Genomic DNA, 25,902 nt, shown 5'->3' on the forward strand with positions numbered 1-25,902 from the left:
CTTTTCTTTGCTATTAGTTCGACATGAGCAGTTATGTTTATGCTTTATTTCTTTTTAGAGCATATAGTTTTTAGTTCTTTTCGTATACATGCACATTCATGATTTTGTGAGTTAGATAGCGCTTACTAAGCAAATTTTACTTATAGACTACACTTCCTCTTACTGCAGATACAGGAAAGGAAAAGATATAGAAAGGAAGGCGACAAGGAGGTGTTCGAAGGATGTGTGATGCCAGGACTATGGAAGCCTTGGGACTTAGTTTAAGAATTTATTAAGATTGCCATTTATTAAGAATGTATTAGATGAGTCATTTAGTCTTCCGCTGTTAGTTAATTGTATGTTTATTTTGTTTCCGCTATTCATTACTTGCATGATTTGATTTCATTAAACTGCGTGGTGATGTTATTCCTTTTGTGTGTTTGATATGTGTTCCAGCCGCCTGTGGCTGTGTATATTATGTTATGTATGTCAGTTTAAGGTCACCGGTACAGGGGAGATTCTGCCGAAATTTTTCGGTAGGGTTTCCATGTGATTTTTAATCATACCGGTTAAGTAGAGTTAGTAGTTAAGTAACGGTCATCCTTAGAGATTAGTAGTAGTAAGAAGGGTGGTCGTTACAAACCCCGGGCGCCCGGAAGGGATCCGGGCGCCCGGAGTCCCCTATAAATAAGGGGCAGCAGGCGCCCCCAACCTTTGCCCCACCAATTCTCACTTTTGCCAAGGTTCACTCTGAACCTCAGTGCGAAAGTACTCTAAATCAAAATTTTCTTGCGGTGAAGACGCTGTTGTGATTCAACCGAGGTCGTCAAATCTATATTTTTCGATGGCTCCTCGGTAAAAATTCTTCCCCTCTCTAAAAATTTTATTAGAATTTGTCTTCTCATTTTTTTTCTTAGAATATTCTTTTATTTATATACAGTAGGAACGAACAAATACTGGTGCTGGACCCTCCAATGCTAGTACAGACCCTAGGTTTCCCACAGACGAACTTAGGATTAAGTTTGAGTCAACCATTTATAAGGCCATTAGGACTACTTGCATAGATAGATCGTTCTTTCTAAGGTCATGTCCCTCCGCTTTAGAGGTTATAGGCCACTATAACTTAAGGAACCTTGTCGAATGTACCAGTCCAATAAACATAAGTCTGTGTGCCGAATTTTGCAATAACCTAGTGAAAGTAGACGATCTCACCTATACCACTAGGGCAGCAGGCACTGATATCACATTTTCCCCTACGACTATCCGAGAGTTTTTAGAGTTGCGTCCATCTACTTGTTCCTTTTTGTGCTATCCTCCGAGGGATCTACCATTCGGAGATCCCTACTCACATATTACTCTCGATACGATTTATTCGTATTTTTTTGGGGGAGAGAGAGATCCCACTGTGACACAGTTTAGGTCAGTAGAACTTCGGGTCCAGGACTACGCTCTTTATAGGGTTGTAGTCCTTTGCATTTTACCACTGACTACTCGGGACATCGCTGTGATGCGCCCATTCCATTCGTTCTTACTTTATGCCCTAATTCATAGGTTAGAAATTAACATCATCCTACATATTTTCTCCACCATTATCTACTCGGCTGGATTCGTGACTGATAGACGAGTCCATATGCCATTTGGTCACATTCTGACATCCTATATGTCCTCGTTGCGCATTGATGTCACTAGAGGAGACATTGCCCATATGACCGAGTTCGATGTTATAGCAGCTCGGAACTTCTCCCTAGCCAGTATCCAGATACATAGAGATGACGGGACTATGTCTTGGCGGAGGGGGGCACAGCACCAGCCCGATCCAGACGCACAGGTGGACGAGTTCATGCTCGCACTATTTCCAGAGGAAGCCGCACCGGCTCCACCACCTCCCCCAGCTCGAGCACCACGTCACGCTCCCCGCTCTCTATCCGACCGTATGAGCGGACTAGAGAGAGCTATGGCGAGTCTCCAGCAGGAGAACTCTGATTTTCATCGAGACATTTGGCGAGAGGTAGCCGAGTTACGAGCTGCCGGGGATACCCGACACACTGAGCTGATGGCGCTTCTCTGATCCTTGGGATCAGGACCACCCCCTTGATCATCTCAGTAGATCTAGTTATGACTCACTTCTGTAGCTACACTACCTGTAAAATATTTTGGATCTATCTAGTGATATTTCAGACTTACATTGATTATGTTCTATCTTGATAGAGTAGGATTTTTCAATAATACTTTCAAAAATGGTTTTATCAAATTATAGGTTAAACTTGTTTATTTTCAAAACTTTCTATTTTTAGATTTTCAAAAACAGTTTTGACCTTAGACTAGTTTTGAATCCTTAGAAAGCATGTACCCATAGGACTAATTTTTGAGCATCTCACCAATACCTTAGGTTTAACTTGCTTGTGTTTGACAAACATAGAAAGGGGTGAGATGCATAGGCCAACTGTCTGGACTTAAGATGCTTATTTCAGTGCATCAGCATAAGTCTGGACGTTAAATACAAATCAGACAGTAATCAGATTAAGATCATCAGTCAAGTCATACACTGACTGTTTATAATCACCTTAATCTGACTAACCAAGTGAAAGCTACTATCTTCTGATAGTTAGTTAGTATCTAATTGGTTAGACAACTGTTTAATTTTAAGTGTCAAGTTCAGGGGGAGAAATTAATCAAAATTTTATGTGTTTGACAAATGCTTTTTAAAAACTAGCTTATGTTTGAACATTAATTTACAAAAACAGTTAAATTTAACTAAGTGTTTGAAAAACTTGAAAGTTTAATCCCACCTAATTTTCAAACCTGATTTAAAATGTTGACTATTGAAAATTAAATTTTCCAAATTTAGCCTTTATCAAATTAACCTTAAAAATTATTTTGGCAAATTTAATCTTACTCGTTTAACTTTTGCTTTGTTTTGAAAAATTGAAGTTAAAAATTTTAAAAGTAAATGTTACTCAAACCTGAAAAGAAAAATTTACCTTTTGAAAAGTTGAAAAACCTAATTTAAAATTTTTTTTTCACGCTTGAGAAGTTAAAACTTTAAATTTTATACTTTTCAAAATTCAACTTGTCTCCCCCAAGTCAACTTGATTTTTTCCTTGGATTTAAAAAATTGTTTTCTTAAGCCAAACTCAGATTTCTTCAAGATTAGCTGTGATTATTTTTACAGAAACTCTACACTATGATTGTTTACCCTTGTTTTTTTTGATGGATGCCAAAGGGGGAGGATTAGGTGGTTAAGTTAGATAAACCAAATTGAAAACACTGAAACTAACTGTAAAACCAATGTACCTGGCTTTTTCGTTCTTTCACTAACTTAACCAAGTTGTCATTCCATCAAAAAGGGGGAGATTGTTGGTGCGGGTAGCACTAACGGTCTAACCCAGGTTTTGATGAATGACAAATAGGTTAAGTTAGTTTTGTTATTGTCTGACACTTTGATCGAGTGTGCAGAGAAGTCCGCAGGTGACCGAATGTCGGCACGAAGTCCGCCTAGGTCGACGGGCTGGACCGGATAGTGGCGAGAAGTCCAAGCGGGTCGACGGGCTGACCGGACGCTTGGCGAGAAGTCCGACGGGTCGACGGGACCGGATAGTGGCGAGAAGTCCAAGCGGTCGACGGCCGACCGGACGCTTGGCGAGAAGTCCAGACGGCCGGACGTTGACCGACGTCCCGGTAAGTGAGGTAAGTCACCGGGGGGGAGTGATAGGACGCGTTCCCGGGAAGGAACATTAGGCGTCGATCCGGCTTAGATCCATTTCGGATGTCTAAGTCGAGATCGTGACTAGATTCCGTACGGAATCTAAGTCATACTCTTTGCTATTACTTTGTTGAACTTTAATTGTGCTAACAATCTGTTTTACAGGATATATATTTGCCTTCGGACTAACGTTTGTCGTGCAGGACGGATTCTGCGGGAAAACAGGGTCCGGGCGCCCGGAAGGAATCTAGGCGCCCGGAAGGGATCCGGGCGCCCGGGAGGCAAACTTTATCCTGATTGCGCATCACCACGTGGAGCATCTCGGTTTGAGCAGGTACGTCACATTCCAGGCGCCCGGAAGGGATCCAGGCGCCCGGAACAGCATATAAAAGAAGCCCCAGACAGGAGCTTCAGAATCATCAATCAATCTGAGAACTCTTCTACTGCTGGTCTTGCTGCTCGACGTTCAGTGCGACGCCAACTAAGCTCCGACAAAGCGCTCCTTCGGTTATTTAATTTCCTTGTCGATATTGCTTTATTTTGACTAGCAGTTCCTGTGTTCATTTTTGTAACTATATTCGAATTGTTAGTGATTGCCCAACGAAAGTGGTCAAGGACCACGGGCCTTCGAGTAGGAGTCGTCACAGGCTCCGAACGAAGTAAAAAAACATCTATGTCTATTTTACTTTTCCGCTGCGTTTATACTCTAAATTTTCGAATTGATATTCACCCCCCCTCTATCGACTCTAACGGTCCTTCAATAACATGATCTGCCGAAGGAATCGAATGCCTGCAACTAAATATGATGCCAACGGTCGGATCCCAATCGATTGGATTGCTCCCAATCGATCGGGGAGGCTTTGGATCGATCGACCGATCGATCTAGAGCGCCTCTGTGCTCTCAGGAATTGCTTGGATCGATTGGCTGATCGATCCAAAGCTTATCGTGCGAAATCGCACTTCTCAATCGATCCACTGATCGATTGGGGGCTCTGGATCTATCGGCCGATCGATCCAGAGCTGTTCTGTTCGTGCGACACTTCTCCCCAATCGATCCACTGATCGATTGGGAGAAGGCTTGTCGCAGGGACTCTCCCAATCGATCGGCCGATCGATTGGGTATGAGCCAATCGATCGGCTGATCGATCCAGCCCTTGTTTTTTTTTCCCCAAAAACAAGTCCAAAGTCCCCTAAACCAACATCCGGTCAACCATAACCTGTTGGTACATCATGCCTAGCATCCGGTCACCCTTGACCTGCTAGAACTCACTCACCAAGTGTCCGGTCAATCCCTTTGATCCACTTGGACTTTTCTCCTCGTGCCAAGTATCCGGTCAATCCCTTTGACCTACTTGGACTTTCTTGAAGGATCGAAAGCGCTAGAGGGGGGGGGGGTAAATAGCGCTCATGACTTTCACAATTCGTTTTCGGAAATCATTGAGTACATGCAGCGGAAAGTGAAAGCACAAACACACACAGAAGACACAGTCAAATTACTTCGTTCGGAGCCTAGCTCGACTCCTACTCGAAGGCCCGCGGTCGTTGACCGCTTTCGGTGGGTAACAGCTATAGAATCGATGATTACAAGATTAATTACAATTAAGTGCAGTAAGAAAAATTATACCAACGAACAGTAAATAAAGAACTTTGAAGCTTTAAGTCGTTAGAGAAGCAGAGCCTTGTTGAAGCGTATGGAGCAGCACACTAGAGCGCAAGAGATCTTCTGTTCGAGAGTTGTTGTTCTGAGCTGCACCTCGAGGACTCCTTTTATAGCTCTGCAAAGTCTGATCCAGATCCCCAAGCTTCGGGATCACGTTTGACCCGATGCGGATCGGTCGACCGATCCCAAGGTTCGGTCGACCGATCAGGCGATCCCTCCTATCTGATCCGCCTTATCTTCTCGCTCCGCTTCGATCTGGTCAAACTCCATCCGAGGTTCGGTCGACCGATAAAACAATTCGGTCGACCGATAAGCTCTTATGACTCAGCCCAATCAGCCTGATCCAGTCGACACCTAACCCAGGTTCGGTCGACCGATCCCTTGGTCGAGCCCGATCCAACCTCTGGAGATCTGATATGCTAGTATGGGGGGTTCGGTTGACTGATCCCAAGGTTCGGTCGACCGATCCCGGTCACTTCTACCTCTGCACAAAAAGGTTAGTCTCCTATAAAACAGAGTTAGAACATAGCAGATAATATGTAAACAAATGAATTGACAGTGTTCGGACTGTCCGAGTCTGACTTCAGGTTTCCTACCGGAAACTCTAGGTTGATCCGACGCCTACTGTTCCCTTTACGGGAAACGCGCCTTCACATACTCCACTCAGGAGATTTACCTTTTGCCAATGCGATCCTCCAGATCGACTGGTGTCACGCCCCAGAGGAGTCCCTGTCCGAGAAAAATTCGGCAGCATCTCCCCTGTACGATGGACAATCTGAAACTTTTCTACATCCTCACATACCTCAGCCACAGGTGGCTGGAATAATAAAAACAATAAAAATACAACCACACATTCCACGCAGTTTATATAACAAGTAAACAGAAAGATAATACCCTAACTCGAAATCAACCCTACTCCACTACACTCGTAAAGCTCAAATCCGATGAACTCACCTCTTCTGTCGTCCAGGCAGGCATGTAGTAGAATAAATCCAAATCCAAATCCATCGACATAATAAAATCCATACAATGTCCATAAGTAGAATAATCCAAAACATAACAAGTTCAAAACAGTCTAGAACAGAAAAGAAACCGAAGAAAACCAATCATATCCTCGAGGTCTGCAGGGACCAACAACTGGAACTCTCTCCTGACAGCATCAACCTGAAAATATCAACAATGGAGGCGGGGTGAGTCCAGCATCAACCGAAGAAAACCGTTAGGGTTGGTTTCATTAACCCCAACTATACCGTTATACAACTTCTAAACCTAAATCAATAATTATTGCTAACACAACTAGCAATAATCTAACACAAAGATCAAAACCATAAACCTTACCTAAATTCACAGCCTGTGGTTTCTTGATTCCCGGTCGCAAAGTGTGTTGCTGTTGACAATTAAGTAGGCTGCTAAATGGGATAGCTGCCAGAACCCAAAATCATCCACAAACCCAAACTCCTTGCTGGTTACTTCACTGACCACAAATCAAGAACAATAAAAATAAATCCAAAATCAACCAAAAATAACCCAATTCCAATCAAAGCTAGGGTACAGAGCCTACAATCTGTGATGGATCGAACCTGTGGCCGGCGACAATGCTAGGGCACAGCGTCGGCGAAGCAAACTCGGCGGCGACACAATCCAAATCTAGGGCACACGAGATGGAGGTCGGCGGCACTGCTGTGAGGAGAGCTCGGCTGACTGTGAACCCAAAATAGGGTACCGGCAGGAGGGAGTCGGCTGTGTCACGAGCCCACAAGAGGAGTCGCGGTAGATGTAGCGGCGGAGGAAACTGCCGTGGCCGGCGGTTAGGGCAAAGAGAAGAAGGAAGGTGTCGGGCGTGAGAGGAGAAGGGAAGAGAGGCACGCGGGGGGTCTCGGCGAGGATGAGAGGGAATTCGGCGAGGTAATAAAGAAAATAAAAAGAAATAAAAGAAAAGGAAATGTAAATATAAACATTTCCTCGCTTAAACGGGGTAGCCTAAACAGGCTTTTCCGGGCCCCGTTTTTATCCCCGTTAACTCGTCCGTACGAGCTCCGAAAAATTCCCGAAAAATGTCAAAAAATTTCGGAAAATTCCCTTATTCATATTCGCCTATTTCCGGTATTTTACAACTGGACTTTTGCTCGGCGTTCGATGCCTCCGGACTTTCTGCTGGACACCCGCTTCCCGTCCCGTCCTGTCTTTCACCTGGTTCGCGACACCAGGATTTTCCACCTCGGGTTACCACCCCCTAGAATTTTGCCTGAAGCATTTGACCTGCCAAGACTTTCCGCATAGGGTTACCACTCTTTATGACCTAGGGTTACCACCCCTTAGGGTTTTCCCTTGCCTAGCCACAGCTAGGACTTTTCTGAGAAACTCAATCATATATGATCCTGTCCGAACACTGAATTGATGGACGCTGGGCACGTGGCGCTATCTGAATCGATGACGTGGCTCTCTGACTGGCCGTATGGAGCTCCGGTGAACCTGCAAAGAAGTCGGGCCGGGAAGGGTTCCCGGCGACGATCCTCCGACGCTCAAGTCAGGCAAGAGGAAACTAAGGAAGTGGCTTTGAAGATCCAAGATTGCGTACCTCCCGCGAAGTAAGAGGACCCTTATATAGAGCTATGAGGAGGCTGATGTACACATACCGAGGCGAATATGTGTCCTCTTACCATACCTCAGTATGGGCTTGTCAGAGGAGCTTGCCTGACACCATACCGCTACAGTCCGAGCACCTCTCTGATGGGACGGCAGAACCTTCTGTCGTAAGTTTAGCGTATGACTTGGTCGCTGGACATGCTTGTTGTCAGAAGATGTTTCCCTTGTCCTTTTGTCTCTTTTGTTCCCGCGTCGAGCGTCCGACCGCTCGGCAGTCCCCTCGTGTCCGACCGAACGTATGTACGGATCCACTCGGGAGCACTACAAGAAAATTGAGAATCTACAACACTTAAACGACAATGCGTTTTATAAAAAGCGTTGTCTATTTTTTTTTAACAACGCTTTTAGTGAAAAGCGTTGTCTATTTCATTATTTTCTTATTAATAGACAACACTTTTCTAAAAACCGTTGTCTATTGGTAATTTTTATGGGTCAAAGACAACGCTTCGTAAAAAACGTTGTCTATTAGCCTTTTTTAGTGTTGTCTATTATTAAGTTCTAATCTAAATCTTGATTAATACAAATTATTGGATCTAAGTAAGGAGTAGAAAACCCGAACCCTTCTCCCAACTTCTATCTTCCGATCATTTTTGATCCCGAACCCTTTTCCCAACTCCTCATCTCACGCGGCCTTCTCCATCCAACTCCTCTCCGGCAAACCCCTCTCTGGCGAACCCCTCTCCGCGAACCACTCCTCCAAACTCCTCTCCGTCAAGACCGCGGGATTAATCTCTTCGCCTCTGTCGCCTCATTCACGCTTCCTTCACACTGCCCAATCTCTTTGATTCGTGGGATTAATCTCTTACCCGTCCGATATCGAGCAGTTCTTCCTTTTGCTTCAACGGGCGAAGGCGAAAAGGTTTCCTTTTGAACTCTCCGGCGGAACGCGAGCATCCCGCGAGAACGTTGCTTCGATTCGTGGGTATCCAGTCCGATCTCCGGCTTCCGGCCTTCATTCACGCAAGGTACTCGATATCTGAAGCCCTCTGGGTAGCTTCGTGGTTCTGCTAGAGAGATCTCTAAGTTTTTTTGTCCTCAATTTGTTTTAGAATTTAGATCTCGCTTCTAGATCCCTTCTGAACCTGTTCGGATCGATCCTTTTCTGGAGATTTGCCTTCCGTTCTGGTTTGCTTCTGTTTTTTTCTGGATCCCTTCTGTTTTTTTTCCTGTTGCTGTTTGAGCCTCGTGCAGTAGCTTTTGGCTCCGGTTACAACCATAGTGGCGTTTACGTTTGCCCGTTGGAGTTGGGTTTGATGTGGTGATTTTTCTTTCCGCCGTTGGTGGACTAGCCCGCGCATCTCTACAATCCTTACTCTGCGTCGATGGCGATCCAGCAACAGGAGGTTAAGCTCTTTAATCGTTGGTCGTTCGACGATGTCGAGGTTAGAACTCTCACTCCGTGGTGTTTCCGCAGCCTGTTGCTCTTAGCACCTGCGTTGACCATGTGAATCTCATGATGTTATTTAGCACGTATGATCTGCTTTAAGGTTGATTTTCGATATTTTTAGGCCTTATCTGCCATTTTTTTAAATATAATCTTTGCATGATGTGTTAGTAATACTTGGAATTTTAGATAACCAGTTCATGCTTTGAGAGAGCTAGGATTTTTCAGTATGCACAAATGAAAAATACGACCTTTATTATCTATCAGTTCACAGATTTTTGTGGAGTACTTATTGATTTACCGGCAATAGCTTGTACAAGCGCTGATTACCCAACTTTTCCTATGCTTTATTTTACCAGCAACAGATTGCACAAACAGAGATAAGATTATAGTAGCCGACCAAACATGGCTCCATGATCGAGCAAACAGTGAACTTTGATTTATCATCATACTGTATCTGAATTGCAATATGCCTATAAAGAGCAAATACTGGATAAATTATGTTTGTTTAAATTTATTTGCACAATTTTTAGTTGAATTATAGTATGCAACACATCTTTCAATCCACATAGTCATAAAATGGAGATGTTCTCCTATTATTTACTCCAGCAAGATTAGATTAATCTTCTGCTAACTCCAGGTCAGTGACATGTCTCTTGCTGATTACATCGCTGTGACTCCTCCAAAACATGCTACATACCTTCCTCATACTGCTGGAAGATATTCTGCTAAGAGGTTCCGCAAGGCTCAGTGCCCAATTATTGAAAGACTTACCAATTCTTTGATGATGCATGGCCGGAACAATGGAAAGAAGCTTATGGTTGTCTGCATAATTAAACATGCTATGGAAATTATTCATTTGCTTACTGATGCAAATCCAATCCAAATTGTGGTTGATGCGATCATTAACAGGTAATTGAATTTTAAACTTGAATCTCATTGCAAGGATGGGTAATGAGGCATACTACATTTCACTTCTCAACCTTGTTTCAGAAAAACTTTTAAGACTAACCCAAGGCAACTATCTAATAAATAAAGATGGAAACATTGTGTACTAGTTATGCATATCAAAATGATTTTGTTTTTGCTTTGATTTCAGGATTGCATGTTAATCTCACTTGAGTGTGCTTGAAACTTGTATATTATTTTTATTAGCATAAACATTATATTATGTTAATCTCACTTGAGTGTCGCCGGTGCGCAGAGGGAGCATGCCACGCTCATGCAAGCCCAGAGGAAGTTTCAGATCGCCCACTACGGGAGGACTCCGGCCAAGATCGAGGAGTTGGGGGGTTCTATTGAGTGTCCCGGCATTGCCATGAGCGCCTCCCAAGAAGATAAGAAGTGCAACTTCATAACACTGAGTTCAGGTACCAAAAGAGGGCCTTTACAAATTACAATAAACTCAAAGAAAAATTAGGGCAAATTATTAATTGTTCCATCCTCTTACTAATGTATACACAGATCCTGTGTATGTTGCTTATCATGATGAGGAATGGGGAGTTCCAGTTCATGATGACAGGTGATTACTTCCATAAATTTCTTAATCTTATCTACACAAATTTCAACTAAATTTACATGTTGACAAGATTCAGATGGATAAACTTGCAGGGTGTTGTTTGAGTTGCTTGTTCTAACAGGAGCTCAAGTGGGGATGGACTGGACTACTATACTGAAGAAGAGGAATGAATTCAGGTTAGAACTAATGCTAGAAACAATTTTTATTCAAAGGAAAGTACTTGTTTCGAACAATTTAGAATCTTGAAACAAATGTTGTGTGGCAGGGTGGCATTTGCTGAATTTGATGCAGAGTCTGTCTCCAAGTTCACAGAGAAGCAGATGGTTTCCATCAGTGTGGAACTGAAGCTGGATTTAGGAAGAGTTAGAGGAATATCACTATCTACTTTGAAACAGAATTAGTGTTAATTTTGATATTTACTAGCTTCTTATGTAATTAAATACTAATATTACTTCAATGTCAGAATTCTATTATTTTGGTATGAGTTTGAAATCATTAGCTGAGTTGATTATATGTAAAATTCGAATCTAGACATGGTAAAAGAAAAATAATAGTTTCGTAAATATAAAAATAATGATTTTAAAATAATTTTTTTAAATTTTTTTCTTTAAAACGACAACGCTTTTAAAGCGTTGCAAAAAGTGTTGTCTTTGTAAAAAAACAACAACGCTTTTAAAGCGTTGTAATAGCGTTGTCTTCGCTACAAATGACAACGCTTTAAAAGCGTTGTCTTCGCTACAAACGACAACGCTTTAAAAGCGTTGTCGTTGAGCAGACTTTTAACAACAGTGCCTTTAACAACGCTTTTTCAGACACAAAGACAACGCTTTAAAAGCGCTGTCTATTAGCTTTTTTCTTGTAGTGGAGATTCCCGGTCGTGTGCCCGGAACTTCCCTGTCGTGTGCTCGGAGATTCCCTGTCGTGTGCTCGGCTGAGACTGTTCACGGCATTGCTACGGCGTGCCTTGGCCGAGCGGGCCATCCGCTCGGCCCGGCGACCTTGTTCCTCATGAGCGTCGGAAACCCGACTTCCCGCCGGGTTATCTTTGATTCTATTCTGACCGGTCCGATCGGTTGATCCGACCCTTACCCGACCGGTCGAACCTCATCTTACCCTTGGACTTTTGACCTCTACGTGTCATTGACTTCCCTCAAAGGGGGCCCCCGTTCTTCCTGCAGGATCACTTGCCTCCCCCTCTAGTCCAGTCGAAGGAGGCGATTAATCCGACTGACTGGACTGCCAGTCGCTCCGAGCGAAGTTTCCAGGCAACTATCCTCCGCTCGGCTACACGGGGGTAGCCGTAACGTCGGTCAACACTAACATTCCTCGGATCTTCTGGAAATCTGTGCCAATCTTCGACATTAAGGTCGAGCACGCGCTTATTAAATGTGGCCTATGTCGCGGCGCCACGTGGCACCCCTGGTGTCGTCAGCATACGGCGGCGGCGTTACCTTCGATGGGACCGCCTTAGTTTGAAATGGGCGGCCAGATGCAGGCTTCGATTCCCGTGACCTACAATCGACGGCTGAGGCCGCTCGGGCTTAGCCCTATAAAGCCTTCGTCTTCTTCCACCGCCACACCTTTGCTCTCGCGTGCTCCGCAATTCTTCTCTCAGTGCTCCGGCGATCCTGCTCTTCTGTTCTCCGACGATCTCCGACGTTCTTCCTTCGATCCCCCTCTTCGTTGTAAGGCTCTCCCACTTTCTCTCTTTAGTTCTTGTGTCTTCTTTGCATTTCTTTTCCGAGTTTTGGTCCTCGGGGCGCCGTTTCGTTTGCCCTCCTCTTTCTTCTATCCTCCACCTTTCTTCGCCTTTTTTGGTTTCGTCCGTTCGGATAATGGCTAGTTCTTCTTAGCCTCAAGACCAAGCCCTCGACCCGTGGTAAATCACCATGGAGTCGCGCTTCGATCGGCGCGACGCCGACATTCTGATAAATAGTTTTGACATCCCTTCAGACCTCGAAATTATCTTACCCACTCCCTCTGCTCGGCCACACAAACCACGGCGCGGAGCTTTTTGTGTTTTCCGCGATCAGTTCACGGCCGGTCTGCGACTTCCAATTCATCCCTTTATCATTGACGTTTGTAATTTTTTCGACATTCCGCTCGGAAGCCTTGTTCCCAACACTTTCCGCCTTCTATGCGGCGTTGTCGTCCTATTCAAAATCCACAACATTCCCCTCCGACCGGAGGTAGTCTACTATTTCTATTACCCTAAACAGTCCGAGCTGGGCACTTACATGTTCCAGGCTCGGCCCGGTTTAGTTTTCTTCAATAAACTACCCTCTTCCAATAAGCATTGGAAAGAATTCTACTTTTATATTCGCCTTCCCGAGCGGGCCCCCTTCCGAACCCAATGGCAGGTCGGACATCCTCTCTCCCCAGAACTCAAAAGGTTCAAGACCCGGCCGGACTATCTTCATGCCACCAACATGCTAGCCGATCTGAAGTTTGACATCACTAAGTTCCTGCCAGAAGGGGTGATGTACATATTCGGCTTAAGTCTGATCAGAACCCCCATCCCGAGCGGCTTCGGTAAGAGTTTTACTTGTATATTTGCCTTGATTGCTAACTGATTTTCTCCTTTTTTCTTTGCAGCGAACGTCGTCATGGATTCTGTGATGGCCGATATCTTGAAAAGGAAGGCGACAGCGCTCGAGGCCGCGGCGGCCAAAGAGATGGAGACGCTTGGCATTCAGCCGGTCGGCTCTAACGAAGGAGAGAGCGAGACAAATGCTGGGGAGTCGGCTGCTCAGGCTTCTCTTCCGGAGCCGGCGGTTGGCCTAACTTCCAGCCGAGGGGCTTCCATCCGGGAGGAAGGCTTCGCACAAGAGGAAGGACGCCCTCTTCGACAGAAGAGACGCCGAGCGGAGACACCCCTTCGATCGGCCACTTCCGCCGTCTAGCCGCCCGAGCGAACCACCGCCGATTCTCGCGGCAAAGCCCCAGCGGTGGAGGCAATCTCATCCGATCAGACCCCCTCGCAATTGGACGCGTCCGCGGACCCTCTCGAGGCCATTCCAGTCAGCGCACTTCCTGTAACGACCACCCTTCTTAACTATACTATTACACTCTAAGGATGACCGTTACTTGACTACTAACTCTACTTAACCGGTATGATCGAAACCACGAAGAGTCTCTACCGAAAAATTTCGGCAGAGTCTCCCCTGTACCGGTGACCATAATCATTAATACATAACATAATATACACAGCCACAGGCGGCTGGAACATTTATCAAACAACCACGCAGTTTATAAGACACAACAACTAAAAAAATAAACTATTCTAGAAATAACAAATGAATAAAACTCCAACAGTTGAAAATAACCAAACTAACAATGCGGAATGAAAATACAATCTAAAAAGACATAAACCATAAGGTACAACTCAACTATTTCTATCCACTAAACATGAAACTCAAAACTTCCCAGGTCTCTCCATAGTCCTGACATCACACATCCATCCGCACCTCCTTGTCGCCTTCCTTTGCTAACACTTTTCTTTTCCTGTATCTGCAGTAAGAGGAAATGCAAACTATAAGCAAAATGCTTAGTAAGCGCTATCTAACTCACAAAATCTTGATATGCATGTGCATACATCCATAACATGATCTAACTGATTACTTACTGAAGACTACTCATGCTCCTCTACTAATAAAAGAACAAGACATGTTGAAATGCTAAACATGTAAAGCTACTCATGCTCAGAAAATAGCAAAGAACAGTAAGCTAATCTAAATAACATGCTAGCATAAAAGAAAACTCAACTTGCTGATTTTAAAACAAAGTGAAACTTAATTCATCTGTTCTAAACTTATTCTTTAATACTTTATACTTATATAAAACTTGCTTTACTTGTTCAAAAACTTATACTTATAATACTTCAAAATAGTAATCAACTTCTCTTGGGCCCGACAACTGTACTTGCTTTTACTTTTGTAACAACCCGACCCATTTGGCGGCCTATTTGGCGGCCCATTTGGCGACCCTCGGGTCGTCGACCATCGACCGTCGGCCGTGCCGTTACTACTAGGTTATCTAAACCTAGGGACGACTATGGGAGCCCAACCCAAGGACAACTGAGAGTCCAGCACAGTGCCACTGATAAAAGTAAAATACTTGTTATCTTTTAATACTTCTATATAATGCCTCGGCATTTTCTTTAGCACCTTGTGTGCCAAAATCCCTAAAGTCTTGACTTTGGGATCTACTTAAGGCCTTGGCCTTTTTCTTTCTTTTCTTTATCTTTCTTATATTTTTCTTAAACTCTTAAAAAGAATATAGGCATGCTACAACAGAATTAAATTAAAGGAAAGAAAATCTGACTTCTATAAAAATAAAATATAAGCCTCGTTTTATCATGTTCGTAATATGCAAAAATCTATCTTTTACTTTGAACATTAACATGGTTGAAAACATGCACTTCTGATTAAACCGAATCATGATGTCATAGCAAGATCAATCTGAACCATTCCATCTACACTAATCCGAAGCAAATGCAAAGCTACATAACTAAACTAAAGCACTTCCATAATTACAAACCTGCACCGTTCATATTATTTATAGCAAGGATAACAGTTAACCTTTAATTCTCAACTAGCAAACATGCACTTTCAAAAGAAAAATGAAACAATGAAAACATCTGCTAGCACACCTAAACCTATTCCCTCTAATCTGTTCGGAAATTCTGCAGTCAACTCATATCAATCTAAGCTTAAACATAATAGCAATATATTGGTCATGGAAAAATCCTAACAATACACAAGAAACCATTGCAAACTAGTCCTCAGGTTCTTTACTGTCGAAAAGGAAAAGAAATCCCAAAGCCATCGCCAAATACATAAACTCATCTCGAAAATCCCATGGTCACATACTAAATTAAGCAAATCTCGGAAATCTCCTTTAAATTCCTAGCAACAATTCACTTACAAGCAAGCTCTAAGGTTTCATGCAAAGCTTCGGACACAAAGAAAGGAACAAGGAATAAGCCTCGGAGCTATCCTACTACAGGTGAGTAGCAACTTACCTTTGTTTCCTTGACTCACAGCCGGAAACAACTTCTAGGGTTCGGAGGAGCTCACGATTTCGGCGTTCTCCTCGTGTCCGCGCGTCCTCCTTGACAAGGTTGTCGCGGATTTGTGGAAGCCCGTCGGAAGGAGCCTCTCGTCGGTCGTCAGAGTGCAGCCCTAGCCCTCTTCGTCTCGGCTTCGTTTCCACCCGAGCAAAGGCGCCGCGTACGCGAGGGTGGAGGATCGAGAGAAAATTAAATTCCTCTCCTAACTTAACCTCTTTTTATAACCTAAGGTAGTTTCCGTTATCAATTATTGCTTAAGAATATTTCGTGCCTTACTTTTTCACGAAATATCTGCGGGCCAGTTGGTTGGTTGTGTTTCGTTTAAAACTCGGTTCGAGTCTCGGCTGCAACCATTTTATTTCCTATTTATTCTCTGTTTACTAACTACTACTTAAATAGAATTTTCTCCTTCTTTGATATCAAACGATCGCTAGCACACTTGGTCAGCTCGGCTTTAACCAAATCCAATGGAGCAGCTTCGATTCCTCAGCCGCGCACTTTTTATTTCCAATTTATTTAAATGTTCCTAAATACTGTTTATATATATTTGATCCCATATATATTTACAAACAAGATGCAGACCAGTTGGCTGGTTGGATTCGGTTAAGACTCGACCTAAGTCCGAGGTCCACGGTTAGAATCTCGACTTGAATATTTTTTTGTCGAAACTTCCTTCGTTTAGTAAAAATACCAAACGACCTCCAAAAATTACATAAAAATACTCTAAAAATTTTTAAAAATCTCTAGAATATTTCTATACCATTTCTAAATATTTTTAAGAACTTTTAAAACTCCTAATGAGGAAAATTGGGTCGTTACACTTCCGCCTGCTCCCCGTCAGGTCCAGCGTTCAACAATTTTGTCCCAGTTCTCTGCGCCGGCCTCCGATCCTTCCCCGGCCTCTGCTCAGACGACTCCCGGTCGGCACCGTACCATCCGGGTCTCACTTGACCTCCCCATCGAAGAATTATTACCTGAGTCTGATCGGCCGACCGCGCCCGAGCACACGATCACCCTGAAGGGGCCTCTAGCTGAAATGTGGGCCGACGCTCGGGTGTGCATCGCTATGATTCCACTCCGCAGTCTGGCCAACAGCCACATGCAACAGGCCACTGGGGTAAGCGTATTTCCTTAAGTCTTTTACGCATTCTCTCCGATCGTCTATTAATGATTTTGTTAATTGCAGAGATGGGTAGAGGAGATCGCTGTCTCCAATCGTCTGGCGATGGTAGACAAAGAATTGAAAAGGCTGAAAGCTCTGGGCGGCTTGTCCGGCTCCCAAGGCCCTTCCTACGCCGAGTTACAGAAAGAGCTCAAGAAGGCCCAAAACTTGCTGGCAGCCGAGCAGAAGAAGACGACCGAGCAGGCTCACACTCTGGCCGAACTCGATCGCCTAAACAAATCACTGGATCGCAAGATAAGCCTGGCCATCGAGTGGAAGAAAATTGCTATCTCCGATCTGGAGAAGAAGAATGTCGAGGCTCAGGGCCTGGAGCAAAAGGTTAAAGAGCTGATGGATCAGCTGGCCAGCGAGAAGGTGGCCCGATCGGACGAGGTTAAGAAGCTCGAGGCTGCATTGCAAGAACACCAGGCTGCTGCCGATGCCTCCAGAGCAGCCTTCAAAGAATACCAGGAGGCTGAGCTTGGCCGAGTCACTGCCCTGAGGCAGAGTTACATCCATTCGACTGAATTTTCGGAGAAGGTTTGCGAACGGATGTACACTGCCTTTGAACTTGCCATGGCTGCCACGACAGATTACCTGAAGTCCAAAGGTCATCTTTCTGACTCAGCCATCATCCCGGCCCAGGACCAAGCGACGCTGCTCAACACCATCCCGAAGGACCTTTACGATTATTTAGAATAGAAGTTTATATGTAATTCGGCCGCTCGGCCAAAAACTATCCTTTTTGTAATTCGGCCGTTTGGCCTTAATTTCTCTAATGATATGCCATCCTTTTTCTTGCTCTTTTCCTTTGCTACTCAATACGCATGTTGTCCACTCGGCTCTCCGACTTTCGTTCATGTTCCCTTCCTTCTCCTTGACATTCGCTTTTCTTCCCACCTCCCTTGTGTTCGAAAGGGATTTTTTACGGAGTATTTTACGTAGCTAGTCCGCTCGGCTGAATATACCCTGTTTCGCAAATGGGATTTCCGCCAGATGTTCACGAAATACTTTTGGTTACTTGACCGATCGGCAAAATGACTTAAAAGTCGTCTTTATTGTCTTCTTCCGGCCGGAGGGTTTAGGGTCTTCCGGCCTGGGGGTTTATAGTCGCCGGCGTGACTCTCGATCTTTAACGTCGGAGTTCGACGGTCTTCCGGCCGGGGGGTTTATAGTCGCCGGTGCGACTCTCGATTTTTAACGTCGGAGCTCGACGGTCTTCCGGCCGGGGGGTTTATAGTCGCCGATCCGACTCTCGATATTTAACGTCGGAGCTCGACGGTTTTCCGGCCGGAGGGTTTATAGTCGCCGGCGCGACTCTCGATCTTTAACGTCGGAGCTCGACGGTCTTTCGGCTGGGGGGTTTATAGTCGCCGGTGCGACTCTCGATCTTTAACGTCGGAGCTCAACGGTCTTCCGGCCGGGGGGTTTATAGTCGCCGTTCTGACTCTCGATATTTAACGTCGGAACTCGACGGTCTTCCGGCCGGGGGGTTTATAATCGCCGGTCCGACTCACGGTCTTCCGGCCGGAGGGTTTATAGTCGCCGGCGCGACTCTCAATTTTTAATGTCGGAGCTCGACAGTCTTCCGGCCGGAGGGTTTATAGTCGCCGGTCCGACTCTCGATATTTAACGTCGGAGCTCGACAGTCTTCTGGCCGGGGGGTTTATAGTCGCCGGCGCGACTCTCGATCTTTAACGTCGGAGCTCGACGGTCTTCCGGCCAGGGGGTTTATAGTTGCCGGCGCAACTCTCGATCTTTAACGTCAGAGCTCGACGGTCTTCTGGCCAGACGGTTTATAGTCGCCGGCGCGACTCTCGATTTTTAACGTCGGAGCTCGACGGTCTTCCGATTCGGTTGATGATGCCCTATACTTGTGCTAATATTTCGGATCTTTTACTCCTGCATTTCAAATATACAACCGAATGAGAAATATACGACGTATATTACATTGGCGCACCTTTCACCCCACCCGATAAGGCTAGAGGTGGTTCGCGCTCCATGGCGCACCTTTAACGTCGGAGCTTGACGCTTGTTGCTCAATCCGCTCGGCTTGCGCTTTCTGCTTCTGTTGCTCCACGAGCTTAGCTACTCTTGCCTCGATTAGAGCATCGAGCTCCTCCTGGGAGAGCATCACGGTGTGCGGTCTTCCAGCTTCATCCATCTCTTCCGCTCGGATGCAGGTGCGTTCCCACAGACGGCGCCAATTTGATCCTGTCCGAACACTGAATTGATGGACGCTGGGCACGTGGCACTATCTGAATCGATGACGTGGCTCTCTGACTGGCCGTATGGAGCTCCGGTGAACCTGCAAAGAAGTCGGGCCTGGAAGGGTTCCCGGCGACGACCCTCCGACGCTCAAGTCAGGCAAGAGCAAACTAAGGAAGTGGCTTCGAAGATCCAAGATTGCGTACCTCCCGCGAAGTAAGAGGACCCTTATATAGAGCTATGAGGAGGATGATGCACACATACCGAGGCGAATACGTGTCCTCTTACCATACCTCAGTATGAGCTTGTCAGAGGAGCTTGCCTGACACTATACCGCTACAGTTTGAGCATCTCTCTGATGGGACGGTAGAACCTTCTGTCGTAAGGTTTAGCGTATGACTTGGTCGCTGGACATGCTTGTTGTCAGAAGATGTTTCCCGATGTTTCCCTTGTCCTTTTGTCTCTTTTATTCCCGCGTCGAACGTCCGGCCGCTCAGCAGTCCCCTCGCGTCCGACCGGACGTATGTACGGATCCGCTCGGGAGATTCCCGGTCGTGTGCCCGGAACTTCCCTGTCGTGTGCTCGGAGATTCCCTGTCGTGTGCTCGGCTGAGACTGTTCACGGCATTGCTACCGCGTGCCTTGGCTGAGCGGGCCATCCGCTCGGCCCGGCGACCTTGTTCCTCATGAGAGTCGGAAACCCGACTTCCCGCCGGGTTATCTTTGATTCTATTCTGACCGGTCTAGTTGGTTGATCCGACCCTTACCCGACCGGCCAAACCTCATCTTGCCCTTGGACTTTTGACCTCTACGTGTCATTGACTTCCCTCAAAGGGGGCCCCCGTTCTTCCTGCAGGATCAATATACATTAGATAACCATTAAACTTAACTTTGAATCCCTTTGCCATTATCAAAACTTGAGTTCGATCGTTGGATGCTTCCCGCACCAACAATCTCCCCCTTTTTAATTATGACAACCAAAATTCAAAGTTAAGGAAAAAGAAGGAAAAAATGCAATAACGATAAAAGGTAAGCACATTAAAGCTCCCCCTTAATAGAGGCTCCCCCTTAACAAAAGTTTCTTTTGAATTTTTTTTCTTTGAACTTTCTTTAAATTTTCTTTGAATTTTACTACTCTCCCCCTTTGCCATTTATCAAAAACATGTTTGAGAAAATATCAACTTTTCAAAAAGATTTGATAATTAGAGAGATAATTGAGGAAAAATGTTTGTATAACACTTGGCTTTTCATAATTAATAGGGTTTGGGGATAATTTTTGCTAAGTGAAAAATAGAGTTTAATAGAGTTTACTTAGCTCAATTTTGAATAAAATTTGAAAGATTATCTTTGCGTTGAAAGTTTGGAAAATTTGAAATAAAATTTTCTAAAAAATTGACTAAGTTTAAAAGTATTTGCTAAAATATTTGCTAAAAATACGTAGCTAAGCATTTTGCAAATATTGAATTTTGAAGGATTCTAAAAGGATATTATGAATTTGATAAGATGTCTTAGTTAGACTTATAAAAATTTAAGTAAGGTTATTCATTCAAATTCAGTTGGTCCTTATGTCCAAGCATGAGTCAAGTTAAATATGTTTCAGATTATCTAATTTACTTTAGAGAGGTATCAGAGCCCTAAAGTTCATGCCTGAGTAAACTTAAAACGGTTTAAATATCAAGCACATTGTTTTGCGGCCACATGTCTAACCATTTAGCTACTAGTTGATTACCTAGATGGCAACAGTTTTCACTTGGTTAGTCAAGTTAAGTCAATAGATCCAGTTAGATTTAACTAGTGCTAGAAGATTTAACTTGATTACCGTTGACTTGGTGTTTAACGCTCAGACTCATATTGATGCACAGATATAAGCATTCTTGAGTCCAGGCTGTACCCTATGCATCTCACGCCGTTCTATATTTTCAAACACAAGCAAGGTAAGCCTAGGTGTTTGTGAGATACTCTGGCTGAAACTTAGGGGAGCAAGTTTTCTAGGGTAGAGCCTAAGCTAAGTCCACATTTTGAAAATCTAGTAAAATTAGAATTTTAAAAACAATATTTTCCTAGAATGTTTAAAACCTTATTTTGTAAACAAGTATAACAGTGAAGCTAGGAAACTGATTTGAAACTCAATACCTACTCTTCCCAACACATTCCGATTTGTCTTCTAAGTGAGCTGAACTCAAGTTCAGGTAAGGGTTTTGTGAAGATGTCAGCTAGGTTTGATTTTGACTCAACATAGTTGAGTTCAATATCACCCTTAGCTACGTGATCCCTTACAAAATGGTGCTTCACTTCTATATGTTTAGTCATTGAGTGATGAATTGGGTTTTTTGTTAGATTTATTGAGCTTATATTATCAATTAAGATTTTTGTTTTATGATACTCCAGTTGATATTCTTTAAGGGTATGCATCATCCATAGCAACTGAGATGTGCATTCACCTAAGGCTATATATTCAGCTTCAGTGGTAGATAAAGCAACACAGTGTTGCTTTCTACTTGACCAACGTACTAGGCATTGTCCTAGAAATTGACAGCTACCACTTGTGCTTTTTCTATCTAGCTTGCATCCGGCATAGTCTGAGTCAGAGTAGCCGATTAGGTCAAGGGTGCCAGATCTAGGGTACCATAGTCTTACATTTAGGGTTCCCTTAACATACCTAAGGATTCTTTTGACAAGGGTTAAGTGAGACTCTTTTGCACAAGATTGGTATCGTGCACACATACCTACTGCGAAAATAATGTCTGGTCGACTCGCAGTTAGGTACAGTAGACTTCCTATCGCACTTTGATAGTATTTCAAATCTACTGGTTTACCTTCTAAGTCTGAGTCAATTTTAGCATTTGTAGCCATTAGTGTATTAATTGTTTTTGAGTTCTCCATGCCAAATTTTCTAACTAATTCCTTAGCATATTTAGTTTGATAAATATAAATTCCATCTTTAGTTTGCTTAATCTGTAAACCTAAGAAGAAATTAAGTTCTCCTACCAGACTCATTTCGAATTCATTTCCATTAGTTTGGTGAATTCTTTTAGAAATTTAGAGTTTGTGGAACCGAAAATAATATCGTCGACGTAAATTTGGGCTATGAAAATGTTATTTTCTAAGGTTTTTACGAAAAGGGTTGGATCTATTTGACCTTGTTTAAACCCTTTTGATGTTAGATAATTGGACAGACGCTCATACCAAGTCCTAGGTGCTTGTTTTAGTCCGTATAGGGCCTTTTTTAGTCTGAAGACATAATTTGGTTGTTCTATGTCCTCAAATCCTGGGGGTTGACCTACATATACTTCTTCTTTAATAAATCCGTTTAAAAATACGGATTTTACGTCCATTTGAAATATCTTGAATCCTTTGTGTGCTGCATAGGCCAGCAACATCCTAATAGATTCAAGTCTTGCTACAGGGGCATAGGTCTCATCATAGTCTAACCTTCTACTTGACTGAACCCTTTAGCTACTAGCCTAGCTTTATTTCTAACTATTTCACCTTGATCATTTAATTTGTTTCTAAAAACCCATTTAGTGTCAATTATGGATTTATTAACGGGTTTAGGCACTAATTCCCAGACCTGATTTCTTTCAAATTGGGCCAATTCTTCTTGCATTGCTAGAGTCCAATCTGGGTCTAGTAGGGCTTCTTCTATGGTTTTGGGTTTGATTTTTGAGATCAGGGCTATTTGGCTCTGGTTTCTATAGGATGATTTGGTCACCCAAAATTTGGTCAGATGGGTGATTTGTGCTTGTTTTTGTTGGTCGTATACCATTTGAGTTAGTGATTTATTCTTCAGATTCAATAGGTTCAGGTTGAATTTCGTCATCTTCTTTGTTTATTGGGTTAGTATTTTCTGTATTTTCATTTTCATTTATTGTGTTGGGTAATTTATTTTCTTCATCAAATATTGTATTTATTGTTTCTTCTACTTTTAGGGTATTTTTGTTATACACTCTATATGCTCTACTAGTTGTTGAATACCCTAAAAATATTCCCGGGGTTATTTTTGATGTAAATTTCCCTAAGTAGTCTTTAGTGTTCAAAATGAAGACTTTACACCCAAACACTTTTAAATAGTTTAAGTTGGGAATTTTGTTATAATAAATTTTATAGGGTGTTTTATTTTGAAATTTGTTAATTAAAATCCTATTTTGAATGTAACAGGCTGTATTAACTGCTTCAGTTCAGAATTGATTAGATAGTTTATATTCATTTAACATGGTCCTAGCAGCTTCTTGTAGGGTTCTGTTTTTACGTTCTACTAAACCATTTTGTTGATGGGTCCTAGGGCAGGAGTATTCATGTTTGTACCCATTTATTTCACAAAATTCAGTAAAGTTGTGATTCTCAAATTCTCCCCCATGGTCGCTTCTGATTCTTTTTATTTGAGTGTCTTTTTCATTTTCTATTAATTTACAAAAATTACAAAAGACTTCAAAGGTTTCATCTTTTGCCTTTAGAAATTTTACCTAGGTGAACCTGGAGTAGTCATCGATTATAACTAAACAATACTGGTTCTTGCTTAGTGACTTGGCTCCATGTGAATCAAATAGGTCTAGGTGAAAGAGCTCAAGTAAACAAGTAGTTCTAACTAGATTGGTTGACTTGGTTTGTTTTCCTTGTTGACAAGCATTACAGATTGAGTTTTCAATAACTTTTAATTTGGGCAACCCTCTAACTAGTCCATTTTGACTCATTTTTGAAATGAGACTAGTGTGAGTGTGACCCAATCTCCTGTGCTACAACTCAGTTTCCTCTTGTTGTGTTAGAAAACACTGTATTGAGGGTGTTGGTAGATAAATGGTGTAGACATTATCTTTCCTAGTGCCCTTAAGTATGATTTTTGGATTATCAATATGTTTGACTATACATTCGGACTTGGTGAAATTAACTGAGTAGACAGTATCACATAATTGGCTTATACTTAATAAATTAAAATTGAAATTTTCAACTAATAAAACTTTTTGAATAATAAAATCGGAGTTAAGTTCGATATTACCTTTTCCGATTACCTTAAGTTTACTGTTGTTGCCGAATGCAACCGACCCTAGGTTCTTTAGTTTGAGCTTAGTAAATTTCAACCTATCTCCAGTCATATGTCTGGAGCATCCACTGTCCAGTATCCATTGATCTAATTCCTACACATAAAGTAGTTGAATTAGATTTTTCCTCTTTGATCAAAAGACAGTTTAATTGACGTAAACACTCTAATTTTTAATCTTACCCAATCAAGGTTAATTATCAGTTAATCCTATAGGGAATTGTTAGATGGTTTGAATAATTAAGACATTAATATTAAAGTTTTTAAGTTAATTAAATTTTGAAAAATATTTTAAGTTAATTAAATTTTGAAAAATATTTTAAGTTAATTTAAGTTAGTTAAATTTTGAAAAATATTTTAAGTTAATTAAATTTTGAAAAATATTTTATGTTAATTAAATTTTGAAAAATATTTTAAGTTAATTAAATTTTGAAAAATATTTTAAGTTAATTAAATTTTGAAAAATATTTTAAGTTAATTAAAATTTTGAAAAATATTTTAAGTTAATTAAAATTTTGAAAAATATTTTACGTTAATTAAATTTTTGAAAAATATTTTAAGTTAATTAAATTTTGAAAAATATTTTAAGTTAATTAAATTTTGAAAAATAATTTAATTATGAATTTAAAATTGAATTAATTTAAATTACGAATTTGAATTTTGAAATTGAATTAATTTTAATTATGAATTTAATTTTGAAATTGAGTTAATTTTAATTACGAATTTGAATTTTGAAATTAAATTAATTTTAATTACGAATTTAAATTAATTGTGAGTTTGAATTAATTTTTAATTCCTTAGTCATCTCATCCGATCTAAATTTTCAACCAGAGAATCCTATAATTTTTATGAGATGAATTAGATTCAAATTTAGGGTTTTTGGTTTAACTTTCTGTTAGATTCAGGTTTAGCTTTGGGATCAACAAATAGGTATTCTTTGGATAAACTTCTGGGCTATGGTGAGTCACAAGGACATCATTAAAGTAACCATGCTTTCGAGGTTTTCCAAATAGTCCTACCCATTGAACTTAATACAAAACCTTGGTCTAACTGGTTAGGATCCATAGAGGGTAGCTTCGGTTAGTTTCACTTAGCCAAACGCACCAGGTCGAAGCCATATCTTCCTAGACATGCGATGACTAAGCTTCCCCAACGTACTATCATCCAATACTTCACCAGTACCATGGGTCAAGTTAAGCCTTGCCCACTTTACTCTAATCTTAATTACCCTGCCGGATAGTCTACTTTTGGTTACCCTTATCGGGTGTATTAAGTCAGGAGGTGCCAGCTATTCTGGAGCCTTCCTTTGGATTTTAATTTGAATTTGATTTAATTTAGATCTTAGTTTAATTTGAATTTTAATTCAATTTTATTGTTATTGTTTTTCTTCTAGCTCCCCCTGGATCATAGTCTCGATATGGTCTATCAAGGTAATGTATTTGATCCTTAGGGACCCAATATTGACCAAGTCCAACTTGATTAACCAGGTTGGACTTGGGTACCCATGCTTGGACTGATTTATTATTTTGTCTATTT

General features: G+C 42.3%; 2 protein-coding genes across 2 annotated transcripts; both read left to right on the forward strand.

Annotated features, from left to right (window-relative positions):
- Positions 1-9,134: 9,134 nt before the first annotated feature.
- Positions 9,135-10,564, forward strand: LOC122003575 (40S ribosomal protein S5-like). The gene is made up of 2 exons (XM_042558669.1): positions 9,135-9,370; positions 10,013-10,564. Exons 1-2 carry the CDS (start codon positions 9,311-9,313, stop codon positions 10,286-10,288), a joined length of 336 nt encoding a protein of 111 aa, XP_042414603.1. The 5' UTR covers positions 9,135-9,310; the 3' UTR covers positions 10,289-10,564.
- A 30-nt stretch (positions 10,565-10,594) lies between these two features.
- LOC122003576 (DNA-3-methyladenine glycosylase 1-like) lies at positions 10,595-11,350 on the forward strand. Its single transcript, XM_042558670.1, has 4 exons — positions 10,595-10,742; positions 10,837-10,894; positions 10,984-11,067; positions 11,157-11,350. The coding sequence occupies exons 1-4, from the start codon at positions 10,595-10,597 to the stop codon at positions 11,290-11,292; spliced, it is 426 nt and encodes a 141-aa protein (XP_042414604.1). The 3' UTR covers positions 11,293-11,350.
- Positions 11,351-25,902: the final 14,552 nt, after the last annotated feature.

Source organism: Zingiber officinale, chromosome 7B (genome assembly GCF_018446385.1).
Source record: "Zingiber officinale cultivar Zhangliang chromosome 7B, Zo_v1.1, whole genome shotgun sequence".
In the NCBI taxonomy this organism is placed as follows: domain Eukaryota; kingdom Viridiplantae; phylum Streptophyta; class Magnoliopsida; order Zingiberales; family Zingiberaceae; genus Zingiber; species Zingiber officinale.